Consider the following 23,251-nt stretch of genomic DNA (forward strand, 5'->3'; position numbering starts at 1 on the left):
GAAGGGAGCACACATACCTCTGAACCTTTGTCTCCTCCTGTCCTGGCACCTTAGTAGGGACTGAAACGTTTGTCTGCCTTTTCATTTGGACTTGGTTCTGACGAGTCTCTTCTGAAATCTCTAATGTTCACCAGGTGTATGTCCTGTTTCTTGCAGGGGCAAGAAAATCCTTGTTTGCTTACTGAAGCTAGACAGACAGCACCTGCTTTCTGCTAAATGTTGAACCCTGCCAACAATCTCACTTGACTTGGGATTCCTTCAGTCCCAGTGCTGTGTGTCAGTATCAGTGACTGTGGAGAAAAGACTGGGGATGCTCACCATTTTTGTTTCCCTAGGCTAGGACTCTAGACTGGATAAGGGTAAAGTAGGCTTTTAAACTGAGTATACCTAGAAAGCAAGCTTGCAGTGCTTGTTTCATTTGTGACTGATTCCATGGCATGACAGGGATGACAAATGGAGTGTCTTTCTAGCTTAGGGATGTGGGACGTCAGGCCTTTGTCACTGGCCTCAGGACTTTTGAAGTCACCCTCCCTAGCACTCTTCCCCAGTCCACACTAATCCCTTACCTTCACAACTTCCTTGAGTGTTTTTTGCCTGGCTGGAATCGGTCCTCGAACTTGGATGATGCCTCTTACTTGCCTTGATGAAGGATAGAGAAGGCTATGTTAGTGTGGTCTCTATAAGTTTGCCCAGAAGAGAATGTGGCCCCCAGACGGAAAAGAGATTCCCCACCCCTACTCTATATACTTCCAATGCCTAACATCTTGTCCGGGGAGCTGATCAGGGTTCCTTGTGTATAATATTTGACAGAGTCAAATTTATTTCTTTGGCCCCATATCTATGGCCTCTTCCATCTTTGGGGCCAAAAACAGAGACCTGTTTGCTTCAGCCAAGTGCAGAGAGTGGCTGGCTTGAAAAATGGAAAGCTGAGACTGCTTTCTCCTTTTCCACTGGGTGGCTGATTAATAATGGGAGGTTTTCTCTAGGTTGCAAATTGGCTACCCTATTTCTGTCCTGCTGCTGCTACCTGAAGAGATTTACCCTCTTTGGAAGGATAGAGAACGGCCAGTGCTTTGCCAGTACCACCTATATGTTTATTAACATTTTATACTGCTTAATAGGGACGCGGGTGGCGCTGTGGGTTAAACCACAGAGCCTAGGACTTGCCAATCAGAAGGTCGGCGGTTCGAATCCCCGCGACTGGGTGAGCTCCCGTTGCTCAGTCCCTGCTCCTGCCAACCTGGCAGTTCGAAAGCACGTCAAAGTGCAAGTAGATAAATAGGTACCGCTCCGGTGCTGCTCTGGTTCACCAGAAGTGGCTTAGTCATGCTGGCCACATGAACCAGAAGCTGTACACCGGCTCCATCGGCCAATAAAGCGAGATGAGTGCCGCAACCCCAGAGTCGGCCACAACTGGACCTAATGGTCAGGGGTACCTTTACCTTTACCTTTACTGCTTAATAAAGTAAAAAGTGGTTTACATAAAAATGAGTACAAAGTAACTTTCTAAAAATGGTATAAATAGCAAAGCTATCAGGTAAGCAGTGTACAAAACAGAATATAAAAATTAAACTTCGGTAACAATTTTTTAAAATGTTCTTCAAAGATCTTTCCTGTGTCTATTACTAATGATTGAGAGGGCTTTGCAGAAGGTGGGGTCCATCATCAAGAAGGCCTGCTTCTGCACTCTCACCAAATGACTAAATGCTGCTCTGGTCATGTAACAAACAGGAGGGTCTCCCCTCACCCCAAGAGATCTTAAAGATCAACTTGATCAGTATTGGAGGAGGAGGTCTGATAGCTATCCAGGCCCCCAGCATAAGCTCTGAATCTGTTCACAGGAACTATAGCTTTTGCACTTTTCAAAGCAAGTTGTTTTCACTGGAAATTGAAAACTGATGCATCACATGGTGAAAGTGTGGCGTGTACCTCCTTTCAGCCACCCTCTTCCGTCCAACTTGCTAACTTTTCTGTTGCAAGAGAAACAGGCACACTAACCCTGGACTGGGAGCCATTTGGGGAATCTCAAATAACATTTGCAATGAGCATAGAACATTAGTGCTTAAGACTTGTGGACTAGTGCCTACAGACCTGATTTTTATGGATTATCTCTAGGCACTCCCACCATGTATGGCTGGGAGGCAGTGGCTGGTGCAGGGTTGCCCAGCAGGCTTTGTGGCCAAGTGGGGATAGCCCTGGTCTCCCAGACTCCCGTCCAACCACTACACCACAGTGGTTCCTTTAATGTCAAATGAAACTTAGTTGCCTTTTGAGTTTTCCACCTCAGGCCCTGATATGTGATAATACAGGTGGGAGTGTTGGAGTCGGGCACAGAAAGCTGAAGAACCCTGTGCATGAGATTGAAATCATTATGATTTCTCGCGATGTTCCTTCACTGCACCTTAGCATTCTCCCCATAGAATAATGCCTGCTTGCAAACAACAACAGCTAACCAAGGTTGCAATCCTATGTACGCACATTTAAAAAGGTAAAGAGACCCCTGACCATTAGGTCCAGCCATGACCGACTGGGGTTGCGCACTCATCTTGCTCTATAGGCCGAGGGAGCCGGTGTTTGTCTGCAGACAGCTTCGGGGCCATGTGGCCAGCATGACTAAGCCACTTCTGGCGAACCAGAGCAGCGCACGGAAATGCTGTTTACCTTCCCACCGGAGTGGTACCTATTTATCTACTTGCACTATGACGTGCTTTTGAACTGCTAGATTGGCAGGAGCAGGGACTGAGCAAAGGGAGCTCACCCCGTTGTGGGGATTCGAACCGCAGACCTTCTGATTGGCAAGTCCTAGGCTCTGTGGTTTAACCCGCAGCGCCACCTGCGTCCCTTGAATGCACATTTAAAGGTAAAGGCACCCCTGCCCGTACGGGCCAGTCTTGACAGACTCTGGGGTTGTGCGCCCATCTCACTCAAGAGGCCAGGGGCCAGCGCTGTCCGGCGACACTTCCGGGTCACGTGGCCAGCGTGACATCGCTGCTCTGGCGAGCCAGAGCCGCACACGGAAACGCCGTTTACCTTCCCGCTGGTAAGCGGTCCCTATTTATCTACTTGCACCCGGAGGTGCTTTCGAACTGCTAGGTTGGCAGGCGCTGGGACCGAGCAGCAGGAGCGCACCCCGCCGCAGGGATTCGAACCGCCGACCTTTCATTTACCCAAGAATAAATCCCACTGCACTCAATGGGGCTTGCTTCTGAATTAACCAGGACTGCATGGTAGGCAACGAGGACAATAAAAACCACTGCAATCCTATGCAAGTCTATTAAGAAGTAAGCCCCACTGAGTTCAGCGGTAGTTACTCCTAGGTAGGTGTGTCTATAATTTCAGTCTAATTCAGGTGGAGGGCGAAAGAAAAACCTACCAGCTCTCTTCCCAATGTTTTTTGTCTTCGCTTCTGATAAAAGTTCTGCTCAGGAAGCATCGCCCGCAGCGCGATGCTGCCTTTGACGCAGCTCGTTGTGCTGCCACCTTGCGGCCTCGTTTGAGAATGGCACTAATGTTTCGAGTGGAGACGGAGAGCACGCATCTACCTACACGTAAAGAGGGGCAAAAAAAGTGGGGTGATCAAACTTTGTTCCTATTGTTCCAGTATGAAAGCAAACAAGCATAATGGCATATCTGAGTTTCCCCCCCACCAAACAGACCCTTCTCATATCTGGTGAAAGTGTAAGATTTATTATTAGTTAGCCAACTATAGTTGTCAGTGCTAAATGAATTCTCTTACATTTGTTCGTGTGAAACGTGCCCCTTCCAGTAGTACTCTGTCGTACGCACTAATCCTGGCAGGCAGGGTAGCTAGGAGATGGGTTTTGAACTTCTGCTACTACTCGATGCAGCTTGTTGAATGGAGGCGCTCTTCGTCCAGCGGGGGGCGGGTGTATCGCGCGTCAAAAGGCTGAAGTTACTCAGCTTATTCCATGGTGTTTTTAAAGTTGACCATAATTACCAGAATGGCCGAGTGGTTAAGGCGTTGGACTTAAGATCCAATAGACATATGTCTGCGTGGGTTCGAACCCCACTTCTGGTAAGAGAGGGAGCTTTTGTTTGCTAGTCCGCTTTAAACCCCCCCCCCCGCCTCAGTCATTTAAACTCTTTTTCTTCTTGCTCTCCGCCCCAGATGGAGCTGCAATTTCCAACCTAAGGCAACTGTTTTATAACTCCCCAAGAAGACTTCCGGCATATGGATGCCACTGTTTAGGTAACATAAAAGTGTCCTTTAAGGCAGACGAGGAAAGCTAACGCGCGGCTCTGTGGCGCAATGGATAGCGCATTGGACTTCTAGCGTAGTGAAGTGATTCAAAGGTTGTGGGTTCGAGTCCCACCAGAGTCACAGGTTTCTTTTGAGGATGAAAACAAATTTGCCAAAGATCCCAATGCCCACTGGGGAATTTGCATTAAGTTGTGCTATTATATATCTTCCGAGTGAGCTGATTCCAGACATTTTGTGCAGTATGTTGTGCTTTAAGCTAATGTCCGATTGGCAGCGGGGGACGGGCGAATCTACTGAAACTCCCTAGCTCTCCAACCCCCCTGCGGGCTTTGCACTAAAAGTCCGCTGCTTCGCGGCAGTGAGGGCTGGAAATGCTCCGGGGTTGGGAATGGGGGTTCCTACGAAGAGTTAAAAGGGGCAAAGCAAAGGGGTTTCAATGACGGAAGGGTCACAGTATCAGTCACGCGCCGGAAAACCTAGCGCTGGGCGGGGGGAGGGGGCATCCCTTTTTTGGACGAAGCTGGCATTTTCCGATATATTTACAGCGATGGGGTGAGCAAAGGACTGAAGGCAACCCGTTTCAACACTCTGGGACTGGGGGACGCCGTCTGAGCTCAGGGCGCAGGATCTGCTGCTTTTGCAGTTGCAAAAGAGTTGCAGAAGAGCAACCCACGTGTTCGAATGTTCCCCATATTGATTTTATTTATCTTCTATTCAGTGCTTTTTTCTGGGGGGACGCATTCCCCTAAACATTTTGTGAATCTTTGTACTTTTGTCCATTTACTGTATTTATTTTTCCCGATTAGAACTACTGAAATGGTGATTTTCTTGAGTCAAAATGAGAGTACCCCTAAATATTTTTAAAGGGGGCAGGGAGGAGAACTGTTCATCCCTGAGCTCTGGCCTTGCTAGCTAGGAGTGATGGGATTTGTAGTTCAACAACACCTAGGGACCCACAGGTTGAGGAAAAACCCTACAAATGGCACGCCAGGCCGGAGGGCAACTGACTGGCTGGATCCCCATAGGTGTTTCTTTCTAGTCCTCCGCGCAGTCGTCGTCCGCCCACCGGAAGTGGTGCGTTGCAGCCGAAGCAGGGGGACCAGTTCCGCGGCTCGAGAGGCGCCTCTAAGTTGGCCGCGGTTAGAGACCCGTGGGGTCTGCGGTGTCCTGGCAAAGAGGGCGAGGCAGCCCTTCCTAGGCAGCCCGTTCTCAGTTAAAACTTGGAGAGGTGGCGTAAAAAGCCTCCTTGCCGCGTGTTGCTGGAGTGGCTTCTGGCGGTGTGTGAGCCCACGTGGCTGCCCCGAGGGGTCGCAGACTGAAGCTGGAAGGCAGGTTTCTTAGCCCTGGGGAATCTCAGAGTCAGGGACCCCTGGGCTTCCTTTTCTCTTGTTATAAGGCCTGCGATGAAGTGCTTTTTTACTTTGTCACGGCCAGAGGGCTTCCGCCCTGCTTTCTTCCTGATCCTTTTACCCGGAGATTTCCGGGACTGAACCTGGGAATGATCGCCTCCCCCTGGCGGGCACAGGAAAGCGGCTCCCGGGGATACATGCACAAGGATTTTTTTTCCTAGGAGGAAAGGCTTTTCTTTCTTTCACTTGCATTTGTTGCTGCCTCGGGTCGGACGGGAAGACAGAAACTCTCCTCCAACTCTCCCCGCATCTGATCCCACGGTCTGGAGGGCAGGAGAGAACAAAAGCGGCGAGAAAACTCAGGGAGGTCTCCTCGCGGCAAGGGGCGGAGAAAATTTCCCTCGCTTCGCGTGAGGGGGCACCGGAAAGCAATTTCCAAGTTTTCATGGGGGGGGGGGGGGAGCTCAAAGTGAAACATTCAGCTAGCTGCGTATTATAGGAAGAAATGGATCCATACATTTGAGCGGTGTGAACACGCACGCGCGCACACACACATCCAAAAATAAATAAAAAATCGACAGGTGCAGGAAATAGTCCTTTGTCTGTCTGCCTGACTTTTAGGTTAGCTGCTGCTTCTGGTTCACTAAGGCAGATGGGCATCAGCATTTCAGCACTGGCTAATAGCTGGTGAACTTTGTTAAATAAAGACGCTTTCATAGTAAGCCGTATTTCGAACACTGAACTTATTCACCTTATTTTGAGGAGTCATAAAAGTTAGCCACTGGGCCATTCTGTAAACCATGGCTAAGGCGTAGGACTTGAGATCCAGTCGACACATAAGCCTGCCTAGGCTCGAACCCCATTTCTGGTGCACAGATTTTGTTTCTCTTATTAGTCCATTTTAAAAGCCCCAATAGTCACGTCGGTTCTTTTTTCTTCTTCTAGTCCTCGCCACCCCGTCTTGGCTGCAATTCCAAACGCAAAGCAAGTGCTTTCTGCCTCCCCGTGTAAACGTTCTGGATTGCCTTAAAGTAACCTGTAAGTCTCCTTTTAAGAGCCAGAGGGAAGAGCGTGACCCGCGGCTCTGTGGCGCAATGGATAGCGCATTGGACTTCTAGCGTGGCGCAGCGATTCAAAGGTTGTGGGTTCGAGTCCCACCAGAGTCACTTTTGAGGACGTAAAACAAATCCCACACGGATCCGTCCCACTACCCCTTGGAGAACTTCCCTCGCGTTGTGCTTGTTGAAATAGAGCAAGTCACCCTAATGGAAAGAACTAAATCCGGAGCTTTTGCTGCTTTTGCCAATTCACTCGTTTTGCGCAGGAAGTCGCCTGTCGGACACTTTTACGCGTGATCTAAAGTGTGTGAATGAGGGGGGGCGGCGAGGTTCCCAGCTCACTTTGTTCTTTCCCTCCCACTTCGATCCTATGAAAGGCACAGTGTGACGAAACTGCAGCAGCGGTTCATCTCTCCCGTGGTTTGGCCTGTGCGGCGGTTGCACAGGTTTGTTATCAAGCCAGGCGTCCGCGGGCCGCATCCTGTCATCGGCGAACCTCGAACTCGGCGACAGAGGCGCCTGTTCGGCTCCGCAGCCCCGCGCCCGAACCCCTCGGCTATGCAGAACACTAGGCGCCCGCTCTGCTAGTATGGAAGGTTTCATAGGCTCAACAGCCTCGCCTGCAGTCTGGGCGGGATTATTTAGCGTGCGGGGGGGGGGGGGGAACAAAATAGCAAGAGTCTGAGCTCCTCCGGCGAAAAGCAAATCCCTTTGGGCAGCTGAAATGGTTTCTTTCTCCCCGTGCTACTACGCTGCGCTTACAAAATATATTAATTATTCGTTCCAGGAAAATGCTTACAGAGATCGTCATGTTTCGCTCACCCACACCCACAAAATAAATTTCTCATAAACGTTGCATGGCTGGATTCTCATTGGCAGTGGATAAAGACTTAAAATTACACATCTCTGTGATGTGCGATCTTGTAGATCCTTCGTGCAGGATCCTTCGCACGTATCTGAGGAACACTCGTGGACTCTTCCTGAAATAGCGCCGACTCCCTAAAGTCCCCTGAGAGAATGTTGGATCTTATGGAAGCCAATGGGAGCTGCTGCTGCTGCTCTTCAAATTGCTCGCCAACTCCCCACCCCGACCAAATCAGTCACCGGACTGCTCCTTTTTGAGAAAATCATTCAGTGCCTTGTGTGGTGAAGAACATCAGCTTGGATACAAGGTGAAGAAATAAAAAACAGATTGGCTCTACAGATAGCAGAGGACAAGGCTGTAATATAATTATGGATATACTCTGCAGGCAAACCCAAAACTTGTGTTCAAGTGGCTCAACCCTCTTGTGCCAAGTTTTGTCCTTAAAAAGGCTACAACATCCACTAATTTCACCTTTTAAGCTTTTCAGATGAGAGCTCTTCCCCCTATGGGCATAGCCAGGATTTATTGGGGGACTACGACAGGCTTTATATTAGGGGGGGGGCGGCGCAGAACCAAGTTATCTGTGATGCAGTTGGTCAGTTAGTTAAGTATTTTTATTTATTTACTTGATTTAGGGGGGCTGCTGCCCCCTGCACCTCCCTGGCTATGCCCATGCTTCCCCCCAAAGTTGCTCAACTCAACTCCACTTTTGTCATTTCCCCCCCTTTACATATTTACAGAAAACAACTTTTCAGAGAAAGCAGTGCTAAAAGAGTTGGTCTTTAATGAATAGGCATTATACCGTGTTGATTTTGGATGGGAACGCATAGATGAAAGATGAACATTTCAAAATGGGAAGAGGAAAAGATGGAAAGTAAACAGAGAAAGGAAAGAAATGGTTCTTTTTCCGAGGTGGGGGATTTGGTACTTTCCAAATGTTCTTGGACTGGCAGAAACAAAACAGTATATGACAGGGTCAACAGGGTGCAACACTTCTACTGACCCAAATCACCCTCTGGGTATGCCTGTTGTGCCGCGTTAACACTGAGGCTCCTGCTGCTACAGCAATGGGCAACCTGTAGCCACCCAAATTCTACTGGGCTCTTAGCTTCCATCTGACTCAGTCAGCAGGCATCAAGGATGATAGGAGTTTTGAGTCCAGCAAAATGAGGGCACTGACAGGTCCCTGATCATGGCTCAAATGGAAAAGCTCATTTGGACCGCAACCTTTTCTTCTCCTTTAGAGGTCTCCGATTACTACAACTCAATTTCTCCCTGTTGTATGGAAGCCACTGGCCAGGGCTCTGATCTCGAAATGACCTTGCATAACGCTGCAACGCTCGACAAAGAAACAAAGAAGCAAGTAAAGGTTGTGACAGGAAGAAGAAACATCCCAGGATTCCGCCTTCTGCCCTTTTTCACACCAGCAATTTCACATCAGTCTCCCCTTCCGAATCCTTCTGATGCACAGCACCCGTGGCTTAGGGAAGAAGAACATATGATGGTCAAAACATGAGAGCCTGACAACCAGACTTTAGCCTAGTATGCAACCAGAGCCTGTACATATTTACACAGAAACAATCCCCAAAGTTATTGTTCTTGCTGGTTAAGATTAATTTAATGGACTTCACCATAAGGTTCTAGGGTGGGTTGCATGTCATGGACCACCTGAATGAAGTACAGTTTGGGGACGCTTGTCCTAACTGGAGAAACAGTGCTGCAGGAACTTTAGCTAGAAGCTGTTGTGCTCCCCTGTGCTCATTCCAAGAAGTTCATTGGACTAGTAAGAGTAGATCAAACTTCCAAAGAGATTGAACCCAGTTCTCACCTACTTCCCAAGGAGTATTTGCAAACAGATAGGAATTTCCAGGAAACAGCATAGTCATTCCATGTCACAAATTCTGAACGAGACAGAGACAAGGAGGAATGGTCAAGTCACAAATGTCAGTGCTACGAACAACTCCAAAGCATGGATCCAAGGTCTGAGTTACTTCATTAGGTTCCAACTTGATTATCCATACTGCTGCATCATGCTAGCCTGCCATGAAACAGTTAAAATATGAGACTCTCTTACAGGAGCCCCCCCCCCAAAAAAAAGAAGCACATGTTTTCTAGCAGAGGAGCCACAGGATACTACTGAGAAATCATGGCTGCTTCCATACTGGACATTTGTTGTAGAATAGTTCACTCACTTTTCATAGGACATCTTCACGATGTCATTAACAAAATATTCTCTCATGTTTTGTCTGCTCAGCTTCTGTGGATTCCCCCCCCCCCCCAGGGTCTACTTCCTATTTTATTACCCTTGTTCCCAGTGTATGAGCACACACACACAGAGACACACACATGCCTAAGCAAATCCCTGATCCCTCCCAAAAAAGCGCTTTGCAGGGGAGGGGAGTTTGTTTTTCACCATTTTGCAAAACCCAAGATCCCAAGTAGTGTTCGCCTGCCAGTCCATCAGGCTGTGAAGGAGGAAACGTCCGGTAATCAAATTTGGAACCATCTGTCCAGACAAAGTCTCCTTCCTAAGAAAAGATCAACAGAATCTTCAGCTAAAACATTCACAGAAAGAAAGGCTTGCTAAGTCAAAAAGAAAAAAGAAAAAACCCACACATTGCATATTGTACTAGGCCTATAAAAAGCCATGGAAAACATGGGGGGAAATATATGCCACCTTTCAGGGCAAAGCCCTCCCAATATGGATCACAAACAGCATGTATATATAATTAAGCTGAACTTTTGGCTATTCTAAATGGCTAAGTCAGCATAGTGTACCTTGAAAGTGTCATGAGCACCAATCCAGTAGGCCTTTCCTTTGGTGTGATCCAGTGGCTTGCCCATCAGGTGAAAAATGAAGTCATTCTCTTCTGGGCTGTGGATGGAGGCTAGGTGAGAGTCCCTGTCATACCTCTGGCAAGCCATCTGGGGGAAAATACACAGGGAAATAATTCACTTTCTGCTTAATTACAAAAAAGGTCTGTTTCACAAGAGCCAAATATCTGTGCAACGCCTCCCTCTTAAGCAGAGTTTGAAAATCAATGCAGTTGGTGTCTAAATACTTTCAGACATTTCCCCACAACCATAAAAACTGCGTATCTCAGCACAGTACCGTTAGAAAGCTCAAAAATTCCATTATTTATAAAACCAAGACGATTTTCCTTTCTAGTTTAAAACTGGACATAGAGAGAAGATTTTTGTTATTTATTTATAGGCATCCATAAGCCACTTAATATATTAAAATCTCTACACGCTGATCTCTAAGTTACCTGGTGATGCAACAAAAACTTCAAATCAATCTGATGAAGTAGAACAGCTGCGTTTCATTAGTATAACTGTTTTGTAATGAAGTATAGAGCGCCTCTGGTTGCAACTGTTCTTGCCCTCATCAAAATACGCTTCCCATTTATCATTTTGCCGTTTTTAATTTTGCCCCCAAAATTAAGGATGTTAGAAAAGCTTGCCCTTCACTGCTTTGGTGCAGATCCGTCATGTATTCACATGGTTTCAACTATCACCTTTTAATCAGATGCTTTTGTGAAGGGCAAATCATTCAGCACTCGGTTGTTTAGCGAGTGGAGGCTCCACCCAGAGCAAAATAACTGGCAGCAAAGCAGAAGCAGGTGGGTAGTTGGGTGGGTGGTTTAAAGGCAGGGGCGCTGTGACTGTGTGTGTTTGTGTGTGGGGAATCCTGCACTTTGTATATGTGCATTGAGGTGCTCTTTGTGTGTTTAGGACTGCCTCTGGAGACTGTCACCTTTCTGCTGGAGGGATTCAAGCGCATGCCATCAACTGAGGTATATAGCCTGATTTCCCTACTATAGCCTTTCCCCAGTGCTTCATAAGTACCCGGGCTCACAGGGCAATTCTCTAACTCCCTGCTGCTCTCAGATACCAATCCTGTGACAACACACAATGTTGCTAGATTCTGCACAGCAGCACTCAAAATTCATCGGAGGATGACCCATGCCACAAACCTGTTTTAATGAACATATCAGAGTGCTCTGTAAATTAATACTTTATGTATCAACCTTTTATGTTCTTCCACACCTGCCCAGTGCTCCTATCCCTTCTTTTAGCTTCTTTTAAATTCTTACAGACTTTTATATTCACCTTCTGTTTTAATACCTTTTAGCTTTCCAAAACACTTTTCAGATTTTAAATGATTGTATCCCACCCTTTTATGCTGGTCTATGACCGTAATAAAGATTTGTATTGTATTGAGGTGTGCACAATTAAAGTGGACTAAAATGCATTAATGCAAACATATTAACTTTGAAAGAAGAAACAGACTTTTTGTGGTTTGGAAAGCAGTGGGGAAAATCTCATTGAGAAGTGTTGGGTGAAGGCATCAGAGCACATTCATGGCTGAGAATGGTACCTGCTTTGCTCCTGCTTAATTTCTGTTAATATGTGGCAGTGCTTGGCTACGTGGTGACATATTTCCCTGCTCCCTGATAAACATCAGTGGCTGTCCGCTTCTGGGGGGGGGGGGCAAAGGAGAGCTGGGGGGCAGAGCATTGCATCATTATGACACAAGTAATTGCCACTAGATGATATGCCAAGGGGGAAAGAGAGAGTTGTTTGTCTGCCTGGCAGGAAATAAGTGTTGGCATTTAATCTGACCTCAGTTTTGTGTTTTCCACAGTATGTCCAAAAATAAAAAGGTTGGTGGACAAATCGATTGTATTTCTAGGTAATCACTATTTATTTTCCCCAAAAGGACAGCAAAGACCTCTGCAATATGTTTTTCCACAGAGCAGCCTCCACTTCTCCTACAAATCTGGTCTAGTCAAGGACGTGTGACCGGTCTGTTTCTGTCCCCTTTGACATCACATCAATCACTTGCCTCTGCATCGGTCCAGGTCATTGGTTGTGTCACAGCTTTATAGCAGGCATTCTGATACTGCACCCAGCCCCTCTCACAAAAGCCACGGGCACAAAGGCATGTTTGGGAACAGGTACCTGAGGCAAAGAGAAGGAACCAAGATGGAATTAAGAAGTTAAGTTGAATGATTTGGTCACCCTGCATTTCAAACTCTTGCACACTCCTAGAATCCTATTCTCTTCATTTACAAAGAGGCACTGGTACTAATGAACATGGTGGCCATAAACCAAATGGCACTGCTATCTTCTGCCCCAGTGATGGGAAACTTCAGCCCTGGAGACCAAATGCAGCCCTCCAGTTGTCTTTCTAGTCCTAGAGACTCTCCAGGCAATCTCTGCCCCTTAAGCTACATCCCTCACCTGACCATCCCTGCACCACCTGTGAGTGCTCTTGCCTGTCTGAAATGTGTCACTGCTGGTGGGGAGGAGGTGTGTGTGCATTTGTGTGATTACATTGCATGTGCTTGGTTGCCGTGTGTGTGTGCATGCGTGTACATTGTGCATGTAATATTCATACTTTCCCTGGTTGGTAAACATACCCGTGGCAACCCCTCCCCCCCTCTTCCTTTTCAATGTGCTAAGCCTACAAATCTCTCATGCTCCAGTTGTTTCCCTTGCTACTTTGGACAAATCATAATTTGCCTTCAAAGGATAATCAGAAACCACAGCTTTGGAGAGGTTTCAAGCATAATTTCCCCAGTTCGGACACAGTGGGCAAACTTCCCAAATCAGGATGGGACAGTAACTGAGCACAAGGGGCGGGGGGGGGAGAGAGAGTGAACTAGAGGTAATGCTGTAATATAGGTCACTGTCTGCTATTATCCTTTCCCATGTTATAGATGGTAGGCTGAGAGACTGAAGGCTCCTGTGCTAAGTCAGTGCTATCTCAAACTGCTAAAAATCTTTGCACTGTAGGAATTGCTCCACACAGGAGAGAAATGGTAAAAAACGTCAGTTATGAGCTATTGATTCACAAGTCCAATGAATCCCACATGCCATCTAGCCCAGCTCACTCCCTGATGACATGATATTTTGTACTTTAGAGCATCCCACAGCAGCCTTTGTTGGATTTCCTCCAAGAAAGAAGAACAAGGTATATTGCTCTGGCTATGAGCTGCTGTTTGGCTCAGAAACGTTTCTCCCGAAAGGTGAGAGCAAATATACCAGCCCATTAGAGCAAATACAAAACAAATAGGTTGCCCACCAGTAGAGTAATAGGCCTGCCATTGTTAGAAAGAAGCATTCAACAGTTAAGAGGTTTTCAGGATGCATCCCCAATCAATTGCACTGCTGAATTCTGTGGAGCTTCCTTTCAGATAGGCATGCACAGGATCCAAATGAAAATGAACACCTAATTACTTTCTTGGGCAATCAATCATTACTGACATCACCTTCAGGTTTTAGCCTAATTTGCTAAGGATGTACATGGTGTAAAAAAGCTTGTCAATTTATTAAAAGTCCTTAAATTCTTATTTTCCCTATTCAAAACACTAAATCAGTCTAAACTCACCATGGATGAAGGCAATCAGAAGGAAGGCACAGAGAGCAGTCCAAGTTCCCATTTCTTAAAGAAGGAGCGAAGGCGTGGAAGTCCAAAGTTGCTCTTTACTGTGGAGAGGAATGGGACCTGTTTTATAGGCTGGCCAGCTGTATTTAAAGAAGAGCAATTTTTAAAAAGTGAACCGGATTCAGGAAGTTCTTAATCTTTTTTGGATCTATGCAAATCAGGGGAATGCTTGTCTTTTGTTCAGTTTCTTTCCCCTTACCTAATTTCACAACCACACTATCCAAGCAGAGTCAACACATCAGAGTGTCTGTGTAATCCAGGAATTAGTACATTTCACCCCTTCCAGAGCTGGCCCAAGACATTTTGCCACTGGAGGCGAACCACAAAATGGTACACACACACCTAGCCAGGGAAGACCCTACCTTAGGTGGAGATGGACAAGAGGGGGGAAGAACAGTACCCTTTGGTTTGATCAGGCAAGGCTATTCTTACGTAGCAGGGATATTTACAATAAAGCTACCAAGACATTTCCTCCTGCTTTTCTATATCCATATGATTATTGCAGTCCAGATGTGCCAGGTATTCAGGAACTACTACTACTACTACTACTACTACTAATAATAATAATAATAATAAACAAACACGTCTTTCCAACACAGAAGCTGGATGATGTGTTCTCGGTTTGATTAAGCCAAGAGATATATCAGTGCCTCCTAACACCCCAAAGAAACACAAGTTAAGATCCATACATCAACATTGCAGGAGAGAATTAATATAAGAATGTATTCACGTTAGCATGAAAATTGTTTCTCATTGTTCAGTGAGCTGCTGAGACGGTGCTTAAACAACTGTGCCCTTCTTTGCATGTCTGCTTAGAAATAAGCTGCACTGAGTTCCACAGGAATTCATCCCAGGAAAGCAGGTGTAGAATTGCAGCCTAAAAACATCTGTTTCTTTTTGAAATGGTGGATTTAATTAAAACAACAACAACAGCCCAATAGTTGAACAATGCTTTATTGGGACTAACTCAAATGTCTCAAAAGAATGAGCAAGCGTTTGAGTTGCAGAGTTGTTCAGGGCAGATACTAAGAAAAAACACAAGGGGGAGGAGAGGGAAATAGCCCCTTGAAAGGGATTTGTGCTTCTGATATGGTGCATTACACAGACAGCCTTCAAACAGGGGGCTAGTCTGTGTCCCTCCAGATGTTGCTGGACTATGTCCCCCACTGGTCCCAGTTAGTATGGCCAATAGGAATGATGGGAGTTGTAGTCCAGCAACACCTGGAGGTACACAGATTAGCCACCTGTTTTGAAAGGCATTGTAAAAGTAAAGTGAGCGGCACCGAACCATAAGGAAAACACACATCCTTATTAGGTCAATTCCATTATCAGGCCTACCTATTGCAAAATAGTGTGCAAAGTTCAACCATTGGGCTAGGTGGTGAACAGAGCAATGGGATGGTGGGTTATAAGAAATTTGTTTCTGGCTGATATTGAAGCCACGGAGTTTGCAGAGCTTTTAAGTGCTTATGCTCACAATGTTAAGTAAATAAACCAGAAAATAACACTTGCAACTGTAAGTATTATTTTTCCTTCTTTTAATAATTGGGGGGGGGTTTGACAAAAAAAAAATCTGCACCGGGTACCACCTGACCTTGCTATGCCTCTGGGAAGAAGGGATGAGTGAAGAGCTACATCAGGATTGGGGTAAAGACCTTCATTGGGAACAAACCAGCAGCATCTCCTGTTTGCCAAGAGGTCATTGTGGGTGAAGAGCTACAGAGAAAATGGTAGATCTGGCCTCCAAGGAGTGTGCTGCAGCTATCACTGCTATCATGGTGGTGGCGGCGGCAGCAGCAGCAATGAGCGATGTGTTCCTTGGAGGGCCGATCTGCTTGCCTTGTGGATCTTGCCACCTGAGGCAGCCACCTCACCTTGCCTCATGGGTGGGCCAGCCCTGTGTACTGCTATGCAAGGCCAATTGTCCTCTGCAAAACTGGCAGAATAATAATCGGTTCCAAACCAGATTCGCCTCTCTCTTTTTTTTTTCTAAAATAGGGAATCATGGGTTTTGGAAGACAGAATTTGTGTTTTAGTTGTGGTTGTCTCTAACTGTGATGGTCATTTGTTTAAAACTATTTTTTAATGCTGTGTTTGGTATTGCTGTAACTAGCCTTGGGACCTTCTGGTGTGGCCCATAAAAGATCTCCCCCTAAAGGTTGAGGTGGCATTTCTGTTAAACTCATTATCAGCGGGGCTAGTTTCACAGCTGCAAGCGTGTAACCTGACCACAAAACTGGTAACAACCAGTGAAGGAGGAAATCAACAGATGACTGTTAAAAATTTAAAAGAACTCCATTGAAAGTGCAAGGAACCTCCTGATATGTACAGTGAAAAACAGGTTGAGTAAGTTGCATTTCAAGGACTGTGGTGGGAGGAGATATGGTGAGGTGTTAGCAGTGGTGTAGCAATCGGCGCCCCGGGTGCGTGTGCTGGGGAGCAAGGAGTGGAGGGTGGCCTCACCAACCCAAGCCCTCACCACTGACCGAGCCACGGTGATCTGAGCTGCCAGCGAGTGATGTGAAGTGAGGAGAGGGAGAAAGAGGCTTGAAGCTGTCCCTCAAGGAGGGTGGACCTGAGGGCTGTTCACAAAAGAGGAGACAGCTGCCAGAGACTCTCACCTCTCCTCCTGGGTTAAACCACAGAGCCTAGGACTTGCCAATCAGAAGGTCGGCGGTTCGAATCCCTGCGACGGGTGAGCTCCCGTTGCTCAATCCCAGCTCCTGCCAACCTAGCAGTCTGAAAGCACATCAAAGTGCAAGTAGATCAATAGGTACCGCTCCAGTGGGAAGGTAAACAGTATTTCTGTGCGCTGCTCTGGTTCGCCAGAAGCGGCTTAGTCATGCTGGCCACATGACCTGGAAGCTGTACACCGGCTCCCTTGGCCAGTAAAGCGAGATGAGCGCCGCAACCCCAGAGTCGGTCACAACTGGACCTAATGGTCAGGGGTCCCTTTACCCTTTACCTTTACCTTTCATACTTGAACACCCAAGGGAATTTCCCTGACAAGGCTTGACAAGATGGCATTAAATTATGCTCAAGATACAGATTCTTGTTCTTTGACTTAAGGTGCTCCCCTCATGTGCTTGCAGCCCTTATCCACCAATGTTTCTTGCTATGGGTTTGAGGAGGCACTAGCTAGCATGAAGATTTTATGCTGGAACATGTTGTCCCTGGATCTGGGCTTGAGCCATAGGATAGAGAGAGAGCATCTCTTTTGTATGCAGAAGGTCCCAGGTTCAACCCTTGACATCTCTAGGTGGGCCTGGGGAAAAGACTCCTGCCTGAAACCCTGGAGAGCTGCTGCCAGCCAGTGTTGACAATACTGAGCTAGATGCACCAATAGTGTGACTCATAATCAAGGAGTTTCCCATGTTCCTAGCAGGACTCAAACAGTAGATTGGCAACATCCCTGTTGTTCTGTAGATTGGCATAATCACACTTGTCTGAAAGCAGCTGGAGTTTAATAGATATGCATAGTGCTTAGCTACTTTCTTAATGTCATGGTATGAGGACTATAAGGGACGCAGGTGGCGCTGTGGGTTAAAGCCTCAGCACCTAGGACTTGCCGATCGAAAGGTCGGCGGTTCGAATCCCTGCGGCGGGGTGCGCTCCCGCTGCTCGGTCCCAGCGCCTGCCAACCTAGCAGTTCGAAAGCACCTCCGGGTGCAAGTAGATAAATAGGGACCGCTTACCAGCGGGAAGGTAAACGGCGTTTCCGTGTGTGGCTCTGGCTCGCCAGAGCAGCGATGTCACGCTGGCCACGTGACCCGGAAGTGTCTCCGGACAGCGCTGGCCCCTGGCCTCTTAAGTGAGATGGGCGCACAACCCCAGAGTCTGGCAAGACTGGCCCGTACGGGCAGGGGTACCTTTACCTTTACCTTTATGAGGACTATGCCGGATGGGCACAGATAGGAATTGGCAATTGCATTTTGAAATACTACAGCCAAGTTCAAACATTTGTTGAACATAACTGTGGTGCTTCCCCCCAGCATAGCAAGACAGATCTTTCATTGTCCTAGCAAAAAATGGACTTCCCCAGTGATTCCAACAGTCATCAATATTGCTCCATTCTTCGGGCACAATGTGTACCTTCTTCTTTCTTAAAGAGCTGCATACTTGCTAAATTATCTAAACATTATCTAAACATACTTGCTAAATTATCTAAACATTCTTGTACCACCAACTTTTTAAAAAGGGAAACCAGTTCTTCTAGAGTTGCAAAACTGTTCTGAGAAGTAGGAGAGCGAATAGAGTTTCTGATGTCGCAACCACCATCCAATTGATGCTATGCATGGGGGCGGGGGGAATTGTAATGAGCTGGCAGAACTGTCTCCTGCCCTTGAGAGGGCTAGGTATGTCTAAAGTGCCCTCCCACTCTGCCACTCATATAATGTGATGAGTGGGGAATAGTAGGCACTGTGTGTTTGTGACCTGCATGAGTGTGAATCTTGCATGTGTTTTCTGTGTGAGAAAGGGAATATGCAAGTGAGAGGGTGAGTTAGCCAGACCAGTGCTATTTTTCTAGAAAAAAATGGTGCTGGAACTCACCATGAACTCCTTCCTCATTCTCTTAGGATGGCAATGGTGCCCACCTGAGAGGTGCTGGAACAGAGTTCCTGAGTTCTCCCTGGAAAAAAGCCCTGGCCATTCTAACTGCCTGCATGTAGCCTCCCCTGTGGGCGTGCACACACACACACACACACACACACACACACACACTTGCCCAGGTTTGGCCAAGGGTGATTGTGGCCCCTGGGTTCATAAATGTTAGCCACCCCTGGTGTATAGCATAGTCAATCTATTTTTACATCTTGCAATTAACTTTCTGTCTGACTTTCCTAAATTTCTATCCTACCCTTCCTCCTAAGGCAGCCCCAGGCAGCAAATAACAAAGTAGCAGAAGAATACAACTTTAGGCTATAGTGCTAAAGGGAACTACTTACATATTAGGATCATCAAAAGCAATCCTGATTTAGAACACATTATGACTCAGAATACTTGGTGCATATCAATTATGTGAAAATCCTCCAGACTTAATTCCCACTAATTAACTAAAATGCTTTCCAACATATTACAGGGAGCATTAGCGAGTAAACCAGTCTGGCAAGGAATGAAAAGCTTATTAACAGTAATTTGGAAGCAAAAAAATCCCATAGTAATAAAAATGATATTAAAAGCAATGCAAAATATTTATGATAACATCTGAAACAACCAAAACCTACTAAAACCAGCTTGGAGCTCCCAAGATTACAGGAGATGGCACAGCTCACCCTAGAATAGTAAAATATAAGACCACAACCAACACTATGCTTTCTTTCCCAGTGCGAAAATCAAGGCTGTGTAAGGGGAGGAAAGGTGTCAGAACTGGGGCATCATGGCCAGTCCTTGGACACTTTGCATACAGATGTGGACCCAGCTTTTGCAGCTCAGCAATCCTCAAATGTAACTGAGGAGGACCATGTTAAGGGAGAGCAGTCTGTGGACCACCCCGGGGGGAGAGGGCTGGACTTTAAGCAAAGTTTCTCAAGTGCAGAACAGTGCACAACATCACTGGCTCACTCAGGGTCCTTCACTCCCTTGTACAGCTCTAAAGAGAGAACACCACTGGAGCCAACTAATGACACCAGAGGGCATGGCTCCAAGCCAGCCATGCAGTTGGATTCTGATCATTGTAGAAATCCAGGCTGAGGAGCCTTTGCACCCCTGCCCTGATGTTGTTGGAATATGACTCCCATCATCCTTGACTATTGACCCAACTTGCTGGGGATGATGGGAATTGTAGTCCAACAGCATCTAGAGGGCCACAGGTTCCGTTTCCCTGGTAGAGGTAGTGCCTGGTCACCAGCCTTATTTATCCTAGGAGCTCTCCTAGGTCCTGCAGTGCCTGAGTTTGTTCTGCTACTTGGCATCTACAGTGGTACCTTGGTTCTCAAACGCCTTGGTTCCCAAACACTGAAAACCTGGAAGTAAGTGTTCCAGTTTTCGAATGTTTTTCGGAAGCCGGACGTCTGATGCAGCTGTCAGCTATTGTTTCCAGGGCGCCTGCACCAATCAGAAGCCGCGCCTTGGTTTTTGAACATTTTGGAAGTCAAACAGACTTCCAGAACAGATTAAGTTCAAGAACCAAGGTACCACTGTATTTGGCACTTTTGTTTTTGCTATTTATTTTGCGTTTTTGTTTTTGAGGCTTTTTCGGTTAATTTGTTTTTGTGACTGTGTGGAACCCAGTTCAGCTACTGATTGATTGATTGATTGATTGGTTGTGTGACTGCGGAAATGGATAAAAGCCCCCCATTCAAACAATGACTACCATCAGTGCAGGTAAGAAAAATAATTTAATTTTAATTTTTATCATTTACAATACTGTCTTTTTTATTTTATAGTACATTACACTGGTTATTACTTTCATTTTATGGATCAATGGTCTCATTAGATAGTAAAATTCATGTTGAATTGCTGTTTTAGGGGTTGTTTTTAAAAGTCTGGAATGGATTAATCCATTTTGCATTACTTTCTATGGGAAAGCACGCCTTGGTTTTGGAACACTTTGGTTTTGGAAAGGACTTCTGGAATGGAGTAAGTTTGAGAACCAAGATACCACTGTACTTACGTCTACCTGCTGCATCCCTGTAAGATGACTCTCTTCACACCTTGCTCAGAACCTCATTGGTTCACAACCTGGCCAGAACTGGATACCTTGCGTGGCTGCAGTGAACACACTTGTGATGACTTTACTGCATGTCCATGAACTAAGAAGCTCAGTTCTACAAGTTGTGAAGTAATGGTAAAGCAGATAATATTTCTAAGCATATTCAGAACACCATTCTGTGGTTCCTGAGTAACTGTAAACTGCTTTGAGGTTTTATTACAATTGAGTGAGATATAAAAATGTCGTGAAATGAATAAATAAACACAGGCAGTCCTGCATACAGCTGCTGAGAGGCCTTTCCTACACATTTTCCAGCCTGCAAAAATCACTTCTATATAAGAAAAAATGGAGAGCTTACACTAAATTTTCACATGTAATAACACCACATGTCACAATGTGCGGAGAAGCTGCCATAGCCTGTGGCTTCCCACTGCGTCTACAACCTGAATACAGAACATACACAAAGGAGTTTGTCACAAAAGTGGCTTTCATGCTTTTTCCTACACCTTTTCTGTGTAAGAAAAGGTTCACAACTAAAGTGGCTCCATCTCTCACACTGTAATCCTTTGCATGCCAACTCATAGGCAGTAGGCTTGGCATGTAGGACTGCAGCCTTAAAGCATTTCAAAAAGAGGTCTAGAAGGAAGCCGTCTGAAAAAAGTAAATGCTGCAAGGACCTTACCTTTATTTTTTAGACTTTTTGGACTTTTCCTTTAAAGCATTTTTAGGAACATAGGAATAGCTTGCTGGATCAGGCCAGTGGTCCAGTATCCTGTTCTCATAGTGGCCAACCAGATGCCTGTGGGAAACCAAGGAGCAGAGCATGAACACAAGAGAACTCTCTCCTCCTGTGGTTTCCATAAACTGGTATTCCGAAGCATTGCTGGTAGAGCATAGCCACCATGGCTAGGAGTGATTGGTGGTCCTCTCCTCCACGAAATGGTCTGTCTCCTGGGTGAGTGAGTTTCATAGTTTGACTATGCACTGTGTGAAGAAATACTTTCTCTGTCCAGTTGAAGGGAGACCTAGAGTGCATGTCCCTGGCATGGGGTAATCGGGACAGATTAATGATTCTACTGGTTTACCTCCCGACTCGCTGCCCAGCAGGCTCCCTGCCTGAGCTGACAGAGCTGGTCTCAGCACAGTGTTGAAGACTCCCAGATTGCTGGTTCTGGGGGACTTCAGCATTCATGCCAAAGCCGTTGGCTCTCAGGTTTCTCAGGACTTCCTGGCTGCCACGGGGCTGTCCCAACATGTCATGAGAGACTACCTGGGAAGCAGATGCTGCAAGAGACACGATAAATGTAACAAATGACCCCTGTTGGGAGAGGGAATGGCATGGAATGGCTGGAATCCTCAACCAGGTTGTACTTCCAGAGAACTGTCATTTTCCAGGTGAGCATCGATCACATATTGGCAAATTCAGGTACAGCAATTAAAGTGGCTTTGGCGTCCTTGCACAACAAACCTGCTTAGAATTCTTTTTGCAGTAAGGAAAGCGATCCTGCAACCACCCTGAAAACAAATTGGGATAAATGCTCAATCAACCAGCCTCCTGAAAGCATCCACAAAGTATTATTACTATTATTAATTACCCACTGTTCATCCTCAGGTCTCAGGGTGGATTGCAACACTTGTGGCCTGACTCGTAGACCGTGCTGCAACATTTTATCATAGGTCCGACTTGTGGCCATTGATTATCTGTTTGAAAAATTGTGTTTAAAAGCAGCTGGAAGGTTGGAGACATCTGGTTGGCCACTCTGAGAACGAGATGCTGGACTAAATGGACCATTGGCCTGATCAAGCAGGTTCCTCTTAGGTTCTTATGAGGGAGTGAAATGTTGGTGCCAAATTATGGAGAAAAAATTGTGACCACACAAGCAATCGTACCTAACAGCTGAAATCCATAAACTCCTCAGTTCAGAGCTCCCCTCGCTGAAGTCTAGACAGTTTCAAGGCTGCTATAAAAGTGAGCCTGCACTGCTGATCGTAATAGCTGATGCCTGTAATTTTGACAACCTTGGCTTTGATCTTAGTCTTCAATAACAAATTAGTTTCAAAAGTACAGAACAAAGCAAAACCCAAGGTCTTTCGCAGTTCTCATTCACTTAGGGCACATGAAGATGAATTGCAGGGTATATATAACTTGTAACAGTGAGTTCAGAGGCAGGGAGTGGTGAAAAGTAATCTGAACATATGACAATTCTTAGAACTTTATAGGGACTTATTATCATTCACCCTGAATGTGCCTGTCATGGTGTTTGCTTTGGAAGAAAAGGCTTGATTTAGAAAACCTGTTTGCCGAGTCCTCCCCGCCCCCCATAGAATTGTAGGTAGATTTCTACTGAAGAGATATGTACTGGTAGTCTGGCCCACATCCAATTTTTCTACATGGTGTATTTGACCTCCCAGTCATTTTTCCTTAGTATCCTCCACCACCTATGCCTGGGCTGTACCACTTCAGACTTCAAAGAAGGGGTCTGTTCAAAATATAAAACAAACATGCCAGGAAGACTATCCAGTTCCGGTGGACACTGTGAATGGTGTTGCAAGTTCTAGGACACAAGTTAGCACTGTCTTGTAAGGGTCACTGCTGATACTGTTGGTAGATAAGCTCTAATAGGCTTCACACATTTCAATAAAATGTGTAT

At 46.2% G+C, this 23,251-nt stretch overlaps 1 protein-coding gene and 1 long non-coding RNA gene across 2 annotated transcripts; both read right to left on the reverse strand.

Moving 5' to 3' along the window:
- Positions 1-15: 15 nt before the first annotated feature.
- Positions 16-7,199, reverse strand: LOC310826067. The gene is made up of 3 exons (XR_014555622.1): positions 3,737-7,199; positions 567-628; positions 16-143 (listed from the first exon to the last, which is right to left on the reverse strand). It is a non-coding gene; the product is annotated as an uncharacterized lncRNA (long non-coding RNA).
- A 1,059-nt stretch (positions 7,200-8,258) lies between these two features.
- On the reverse strand, positions 8,259-14,048 carry LOC310846356 (snaclec 3-like). The gene is made up of 6 exons (XM_083742716.1): positions 13,892-14,048; positions 12,344-12,459; positions 10,273-10,419; positions 9,908-10,022; positions 9,323-9,395; positions 8,259-8,974 (listed from the first exon to the last, which is right to left on the reverse strand). Exons 1-6 carry the CDS (start codon positions 13,941-13,943, stop codon positions 8,932-8,934), a joined length of 546 nt encoding a protein of 181 aa, XP_083598842.1. The 5' UTR covers positions 13,944-14,048; the 3' UTR covers positions 8,259-8,931.
- Between the last annotated feature and the right edge of the window lie 9,203 nt (positions 14,049-23,251).

Source organism: Podarcis gaigeae (assembly GCF_964106915.1).
Source record: "Podarcis gaigeae genome assembly, chromosome: 1".
Classification (NCBI taxonomy): domain Eukaryota; kingdom Metazoa; phylum Chordata; class Lepidosauria; order Squamata; family Lacertidae; genus Podarcis; species Podarcis gaigeae.

Bases quoted from the DNA above. Each gene is read 5' to 3' on its own strand.
- LOC310846356 (XM_083742716.1), bottom strand. From the start codon at position 13,943: ATGGGAACTTGGACTGCTCTCTGTGCCTTCCTTCTGATTGCCTTCATC. The intron at 10,420-12,343 runs GCAAGTGATTGA...ATTTTCCCCCAG, and splicing joins TGACCTGGACCGATGCAGAG to ATGGCTTGCCAGAGGTATGA. The intron at 10,023-10,272 runs GTACACTATGCT...ATCTTTTCTTAG, and splicing joins GTGCTCATGACACTTTCAAG to GAAGGAGACTTTGTCTGGAC.